The 8,960-nt window shown below is 33.9% G+C and overlaps 1 protein-coding gene across 1 annotated transcript; it reads left to right on the top strand.

The window, feature by feature from the left end:
• The first annotated feature begins 241 nt into the window (after nucleotides 1-241).
• Nucleotides 242-5,967, top strand: LOC117111344. The gene is made up of 2 exons (XM_033254269.1): nucleotides 242-330; nucleotides 5,508-5,967. The coding sequence occupies exons 1-2, from the start codon at nucleotides 322-324 to the stop codon at nucleotides 5,871-5,873; spliced, it is 375 nt and encodes a 124-aa protein (XP_033110160.1). The 5' UTR covers nucleotides 242-321; the 3' UTR covers nucleotides 5,874-5,967.
• Nucleotides 5,968-8,960: the final 2,993 nt, after the last annotated feature.

Below are 8,960 nucleotides of genomic sequence, written 5' to 3'. Positions count from 1 at the left end.
AGATGTGTATAAGATAGGAAACGAATACCATGTATAGACTTCAGAAACACTTATTGGAGCAAACTAATATTTCGACCTATCCTCAGGTCTTTATCAAGGTCTTTTATTATCGTACCGAAACATACGTGGAACTATGTAAACGCGCTTGTAAAGGAAATAGCGCCCTCAATATTGTATATTTGCATAATATAAGCATGATATGTAGAGGTGTACTATAAAACGAAATTAGTTTAGACACAGTAACACTTCAAGTCAATACATTATAACAACTTACTGTTTAATGTCTGGATATTAACCGAGTTATAATTTTTTCGCGCTGTCATGGAAAAAGTAAGTCAATATCTGGATACATATATCATTTAGATACTGTACTTTAAATTAAATAATATACATACAAAGTTTGTTACTGATTTATGGGCGTCCACGTAGGAAAGTATATATTCATTCTGTTTTTCATTTAATTAGCTTACGGTAACATGTTATATTAAGTACCGTATTTCGAATAGGCATATATATGATCAATACATGGCATAAACAAAATTTCAAGATTCACCAGAATATACCTTTATGGTTGTAGCTAAGAAATAAAAATCGTATTGACTATCTTACTCCGTTTCGCCCTTTACTGGAATAATGTCATACTATCTGGGCTCCATCATTACCAGAACAACAAGGTAACTCGTTGAAGAACCACCAGATTCGTCTTTCTATTGACTTCAGTCAAGTCGGAGGCTACATCTGGCGTAAAAATCTAAATCGGAAAAGCTTGAAAAGAAAAGAAAGAGTGCCTACCTATATGCTCAAAGTTATGTAACTCTGTCATGATAAATACATTTAGAGAATTGCAAATGAAAAAAAAAAACACATCCTCTAAACAGCAGTACAGTAGATCAGGCAGAAGTACAGAATTTATAATTGATAAAGAAAAAGCAGTCACGGAAAAATCTGTCTAGTGCGATTCAGTTATATAACGAAGAATTTGTTAGATTGGTATGTCTTGAATAAAACTCGCTTTGTGTACAAAACAGTATTTTCTAATATTAAAGAAATCAATATAATCCACGAGGAAAAAGCGGGTTTTAGGAAGGGGTACAGAGAATTACATAATATTTCCATTCTAAACACTATCATTTCAATATATTTAACTATAAAAAAGAAGAAAAATATTTTTTTTGTTTCATTGATTCTGTTAATCACAATTTTCCTTTTATATGAATTAAAACAAATAGGAGTCAGTGGTAGAATGTACGAAACTTTATATCAAGTTATCTGCCCCGTCGTCAAAATTGTTAACAAACTAAGTTATTCTTTTAAATGCTCAGTTAGAGTCCATCACTTTTTCCATATATTTATTAATGATATTAGTATATCCGTTAATTCAAAATAAATATAATGTACAGTTTAGTGACTGTTACATTAATCATCTCTTACATGCAGACGCTCTCTTTATTGTAAGAGACACGGTAAAGTGATTGCAACAACATTTTGCCGTAATTACATACTATTGTGATACCTGGTTGTATTTAAGAAAGGTGCAAAATTTAGAAAATATACAACAAAAATGTTATATAAAGGCAATTAAATTGGTACAGTTACAACGTTTATCTTTAAAGGGTATATTTTTAATTCAAACGGAACTTTTGATAAAACAATCCTAAATAACAGTCAAAAATCAAACAAAGCTTTACTTTCCTTTAAAACTTTAGTAAACCACAATCTCTCTTAATATTTACCTGCTAATTTTTGGAATCATATATGATGTTAAACTTAAGTATGTTAATTCTGGGAAATGCTTTATAATCTTAAAATTTAAACTGTCCATACAAAATTGTGTAGATTTATTTTAGGTATTGGTCGGAATTCCTCGAATGTTAGGGCAACACGCTGACCTAGGCAGACTACCTCTACGCATCAAATGGTATAGTTAACGTTACTCGTCTTTAGTCTAGGACCTGACTAAGATTTGTAAGCACTTAATTACCTTGTGAGAGAATATCTCAGCTGATACATACGCTAATTTTAACCCAAGGAACAACATGGGATATGTGCCAATATCTGTATCTGGAACGAACATCCCGAAAATGACCACACCTTTTTAAAATGACCTCGCCCCTTTTTCGTTGGAAGTGCACTTTAAACATTAGGCTATACATTATGAACATATTCTAAAAAAATGTTTTTTTTTTCTTTTATAAATGAAAACATGAAATGAGGGGATCAAATTTCAGAAATCTCATAGTAATCACACAAGTGTCATTCATATGGAAATTAGCTTATATATGCAAAATAAGGGTCATGCCCCTTTTTTTGATTGGAAGCACTATTTTTTAACAGTAAGCTAGACAACTTGAACATCTTGTAAACAAGGGTTTTTCTCTTATAAATGAAGATATGTGATGAGGGGATGAAATTTTAGAAATTACACCATGGTCACATGTCCTGTTCATATAAAAATTAGCTTAAATATGCCAACAAAAAATAGGGCAATACAATCTGAACATTTTGCAAATAAGAAGGGCTTTTTTATATATATAAATGAACACGTATGATAAGATGAAATCTCAAAATTCACACCGTGGTCACATGAGTCACGCCCCTTTTTATTTGAAGTGTTAACTTAAACAATAAGCTAGACAATCTGAATGGGATTTGTGTGAATAAAGTGATATTTCTGAAATGGGATCCCCTCTTCAATTGTATTTATTTACAAACAAAAAAACTCTAGTTTGCAATGTTTTCAGATTATCTCGCCTACTGTTTAAAGTAACCATTCAAATAAAAAGGGGCATGGCGCCATCATAATGAAAACTATTCCCCTATTTTCGGCAAGATCTCATTCAGGTAAATTTGTCCCACATTTTATGCATAAACGCACTAACCGCAGAAAACTCGAAATTCGTAGCTGCTATTGGCCTTAAGCGCGTGACGTCATTCATAGACAAGGTAAAAACAGTTCTGAATACAAAATTTTGAAGAAAAAATAATCAATGGTTATTTAAGCAACTAGCATGGGGCTTACATGGCAGGAAAGCTTAATTTATAAACTACAATTGACCGTTCACTCCGAAGTTTAGCGACCTGACGTTCCAAAGTTATGGTTAAAAGAAGCTCTAATTTTTTACCTTTTTTCTATGCAAAAGCATAAGAGGTAGTCAATTTTGAAAGAAAAACGATCACTCAATTTTGCATTAATTGTAAGTATATATAGATGATTATAAATTTAAAACATCTAGTTTTATAATCCGATCACCCCAGATTTTCAAATGAAACCATTAAAATTATATAGTCGATTTTGTGAGAAAATGGAGTGTGACTACGGTGTGTTTCTAAAATTGTATCCCGCTTATCATTTGAAGTGTTTATAAAAGACAAATCTTGGCAATATTTGCCCACAGTTTAGTACTTCAAATAAAAAAGGAGCTTAACCTATAATTCTCCTTTTTTTTTGTGCATATTTAAGCTAATTTGCATATGAGCAGGATACCCGACCAGAGTGTGATTTTTGCAATTTTATCCTCCCATCGTGTGCATTCATTTATATTAAAAACAACCCTTGTTTGCAATATATTCAGATGGAATAGCTACGGTTTAAAGCAGTGATTCCCAAACGTTTTGCGTTCGCGGAACCCTCTGGACATGCCACAATCTTCACGCACCTTCATGTCCAAATAGTACTCCTAGCCACCTTAGCCCTACCATAGTTGTGGCTGAGGTACAATTTCTTTTATGCTTATGCCATTCTAGATGACCGGAAATGGCAATGTCGCACTCAAAATTTGAAGGTAATATTCTTTTATCGCCACCCCCATTTAATTTTTAATGTTTACAATTTAGGGCGAGTCATGATATTCCTCCAATAAGATTATTGATGATTCTCGAAATTACGACATCTTGGATCTTGGAAATCGACATAGACAGGAGGGGAGGGGTACATGTCAGACAGTAAATTTTACAGATAGGGGATTTACTCTACTTTTAATTTTGTCTAATTTAGTGCTCCGTTCTGATTTTTAAATTTTATTCAATATCCAGGTATCCAATGCAAAAAAAACTAGAAACAAAATGTACATTGCCTGAAGATTGCCACTATTAAGTGGCTCTCCTATACCAAACGTATTTACATAGAGAACATAAAAACTAATACAAAAGATTCTATCAGATAACTAATAAAATATTGGAATTAAAATATAATGCCGATTAAAACAATTTACAGTGAAGGAAGTCATGCCTATCAAGGTATTTTATTATTGTCAAGGCATGATCAACACTATTGTAAGACAAGAAAAAATAATGGAATTATTAAAATGTTGTTCTAATAATCTAGCGGAACCCCACAATTTGTGCGGACCCCACATTCTCCACGGACCCCTGCCGACCCCTTTGACTTGGTTTACCCCCAATTATTTTTCGCGGACCCCAGGGTTGGGATTCACTGGTTTAAAGTTTTACTTCAAACACCCTTCTTCTTATATATTCATTAAATTAAGAAAACCCCTGTTTGCAATACGTTTAGTTTGTCTAGCCTACCGTTAATATAGCACTTCCTAAAAAAGGGGCTTCTCCCCTATTTTGCATATTATTTAAGCTAATTTCCATTTGAACGAGACTTGTGATTAAGTTGAGATTTCTGAAATAGTATCCCCTCATCATAGTGTTCTTTAAGAAAAAAAAAACTTTTTTGCAATATGACATTGTCTAGCCTAATGTAGAGCTTCCAATGAAAAAGGGGTGTTTCCATTTAAACATAGGTGTGGCCATTTTAAGGCTGTTTATCCCGGATACATATTTTGGCACACATCCCATGTTGTTCCCAGGGTTCATATTAGTCTATGTCAGTTGAGATATACTCTCATAAATTAATATAAGTGCATACAAATCTTAGTCAGGACCTCTACTCTTCTGGTTACACATTGTTTCAGTTGGTCCAAATAGATATTTGTGTAATTGTTTTGAATTTCAATTAATAAAGAAACGAAGTGTGCTGGGCAATGAAATTTAACAATTCATTTTGTTCCTATGGATTTGGTTGACATGATCAATATATTTATAATAAATATAATTTTCTTAATGATCGTGGGTTGAGAGTTACTATCATTGACAAATAAAAATTATTATGAAATAATGAGATCACAATATAAGTTTAAATATTATCGTTTATTTAAACATAGTTTAGACCATCAAATTTTGTCATGTTTCCACTTAAATCAGTAAAGGGCGCTATCTATGCCATTTTGTAATGTTTAGAACAATTGAGTTTTCAATTAAAATAATTCTCAAATGGAAGTGTAGAAACTGCCGAAACATATTTGTTTCATAGAGCCTAGCTATGGTAGGGCAAATTATAATCCAGCGTTACGCCTAACATGAGCATCATGTAGTGCCGTGATTTTTTTACGTATTTAAAGGGTATTGTATACACTTTGAAAAGCGTAAGAAAAACGGGAAAAGAAAATGATTGAAAAATTCCACCACTGTACGTCAAACACAATCCATTTTATTCTCCAAAGGTAAAATTCCTGATTTTGCTGCTTCTTTTTGTGGTGTGTTACAGTAGTTGTCCGACCACCTGGTACACCACTCCTGGAAACCGATGCATCAAGGTAATCGAAGACATGGTGAGTCTGAATAAATTTGCAGACAGTAAGCTGTGCGAGAAGTACACAATTGACACAAATGTTGCATCATATATCTCTGTGACATCACCAAATGACATGGCAATATTATATAATTTTGTGCCTTGGATACAATCTGTCTACCTGGATTGGAACTATGTCGGATCGACCTACTATTACAGCAATGGAAGTATGATCGAAATTGATGAATACTCTTTAAGATCACGCTTTCTCATCAAACCGACGCATCAGCTGTACTGAGGTGGACCTGCGTTACCAAGAATTGTATGCAGACTGCACCGAAAGAAAAGTTGGATACGTTTGTGAAATAAAATTATAAAATGCTTAACTTTGACTATACAGTTCGCTAGTAATGGAATTTGTTTTTTGACATTTTTTGGGAAAAAAAGGACAGGCATGGCACTAGGCGTATCAATGCTCTTCTCAATCCGAACATGATTGATGTTGAGTGAAAATATAAGGATGTGGCTACTCCCAGGGTTAAAACGATTTTAACGATGTTCAGCATATATTAAGTTTTGTGAAGATTCCATTGTACCTACAAAAAATGTTAAAACTTATGCAAATAACAAACCAAGTTAAGATTATTAATGGAAGATAAATACTCAAAATTTAAGCAGGGCGAATCTGAAGCTAGTAAACGCCTTCAGCGGGAAGTGAAACATGTAATTTTGGGAGATGAACCTTATTCCGCCAAACACATAGAAGGAAATTTTGAGTCTGGTGATATTCAAAGTGTTTGGAAAAGAATGATTAAGCTGAAAAATTTAAAATTGCATCGAATGTTGAAGATATTAGTATTACGGCTAACAATCTAAATTCTTTTTTTGTTAGGTACGATGATTGGGATTTTTCGGAGATTAGCAACATTCAAAAGTAAAAACTCATAGGTTCAGTAAGAGAAGAAAATAATATTTTAATTAACTTAAATGATGTGGAGAAAACACTTAGGAATGTTGTGTCCAAAAAAAGCCGCAGGGCCTGATCTCATTTCAGACATGTTACTTTCAATTAAAGCATACTTTTCATTTATTATTTCAATGGTCAGTTGGTTTGTGTCGTGTACCCAAACTTTGGAAGTCGGCCATTATCACACCAGTACCAAAACACGATAAAGCTACCATCTGTAATGACTTTAGACCTGTGGCATTAACTGCAATTCCAATAAAATACTTAGAAAAATTTATGAAAAATTCATTAATTTGTGAAACGAAGGGTATGATTGATAGCCATCAATTTGCTTACCGGGAAAAGGGGGAAGTAGTTTATGCAGTTATGACTCTCACGCAAAAGTTGTATGCTCATCTTGAATATCCGAATAACTATGCTAGAATATTGTTTTTAGATTTCTCGGTAGCGTTTAATACGATTCAGCCCTATTTACTTACTGAGAAGTTATAATGTTGATTATTATTACTCTCATGTATAATTGTCTATCCATTGTATACACTACAGTACACCATGGTATTTCCTCTTCATAGATATATTTACAGTGATATTTTTATCCTGTTACCAGGACAACTGTTCCTGTTACTATCTAACCACACATACCTAAGTTTAGATATTAGTAATGGTTATAATGTTACAGCAATCATCATCTTGTATTTTAAGGTGTAACTTCACTTGCTACCTTGCTATGTTTTATTAAACAGGTCTATACTTTTTGACTCAAAAAATACAGTATGTTAAAAGCAATTCAACGTTTTCCTAGCCTTATTTATCTTCAAGAAGATGGACGCAACAATTCAATATAGGAATAAACGCACGACTTAACCTTTGGATATCTGACTTCCTATATGAAAGAACACAGATTGTTAAATTTTAAGGGTAGTGTACTCTCACCAAATAAAGGCCCCCTCTGTTTTAGAGACCACTATAATGGTTTTGGAAGACACAACCGAACAATTTCTTTCAGTTGTTAGTTGTGGAACTTACCTACTCGTAGCAGCTCTGAACTCGTGGCGCTAATTTTGAACATGTTCAAAATTATCGCCACGAGTAGATAACTCGTAGTAAACTCGAAGAACTCGTAGGTAGCTCGTAGAGTACTCGGGGTACTCCTACCTAGCTCGTACACTACTCTGGATACTCGTCGGTGGTTTTGTCATCTACGAGTTTGAGGCGAGCACCCCGAAACGAGTACGAGTAAATACGAGCGCACCGAGTTGGCTCGTATCTAATTCGGTACAAACTTGTTACGCTCTTAATAATCTCGTAGTTAACTCGGTGCTCTGCTCGGCATTTCGTACATAACTCGTAACCAACTCCATAAAGTCGTGCCTCACTCGAAGCTAACACGTAATAAGCTCGTATAGGTCCTTTCCAAAGATCACGAGTTTTTAACTCGTAGAAATGTTGCGACTCTTAGGTGAAATAAAACTAGGTGGGAGAGGGGCTACGTCGAGCAGCCATGGGGAACATTGTTTAAATATTGATCGGAATATTAATTATTTCATCATCAGCAAATTATGATCTTTAATATTCGAGCAACGCACACGCGTTTCTAAATTATGTGTAGGGCGCCCCCTATTTCGTGTCAGTACTTTTAGAGTTCCATTGCCTGCACACCTTGCAGCAAACAAAATTAGGGCAGTCGGACATCTTGCAGTTTTATACTAACATCTCCCTACTTGTAGCGTCTATTGATGTTTGACTTTTAATTTCTTCATTTAAAATTTTTTAGAATTTATAAAAATATTTTAACTTTAAAGTTTATACAGTATAATTATTACAGTACAGTATTTCCTTTTCATAATAAGTCTAATTTAACACAGCACACCACCCTTCATATAAAGGCTTGGTAGGCATAATTAATTAGCTCACAACTATCAGTGAAAACGGAAAGTAAGTCTATGTTCTGGTCAACAGTGTTAGTACATTGGAATGTACAAGCAAAGGGAGTGACCAATCTAATTGGTAGAAAAACCCAACACACTAAGGTTACATGTATTTCAGTTAATAGTAGGCCTAGTTTTCATTCTGTCAAAGAGAAAACATTATTTTTATACTCTCTCCGAAACAAGTGTTTTTATACTTTCAACTTTGTATTTTTCACTTGATTACTCGATTTAATAAATTACAGTTGTACACACAATTGGCTGTTGAGTCTTGTGTCGTCTATACACATTAACACCCAAATACTTATTGTTTGAAGGTTTGAATGGAGGAGTAATAGCATATGTTGATGTTTGCGGTACACACGTAGGTAGTTCTCAAAAGAACTGAGTAGTTGAGAAAGTCTCGACGTTTCGACTCGAGTTGCTTTAATCGTCTTTAGGAAAATAATATCTTTCAGAATTACCTACGTGGTGTACCGCAACATCAACA

This window comes from Anneissia japonica, unplaced genomic scaffold, assembly GCF_011630105.1.
Source record: "Anneissia japonica isolate Jap-2015-1 unplaced genomic scaffold, ASM1163010v1 scaffold22971_len15153_cov103, whole genome shotgun sequence".
In the NCBI taxonomy this organism is placed as follows: Eukaryota; Metazoa; Echinodermata; class Crinoidea; order Comatulida; family Comatulidae; genus Anneissia; species Anneissia japonica.
The sequence above is the reverse complement of the archived record's forward strand: the minus strand, read 5'-3'. Positions and strand labels throughout refer to the sequence as shown.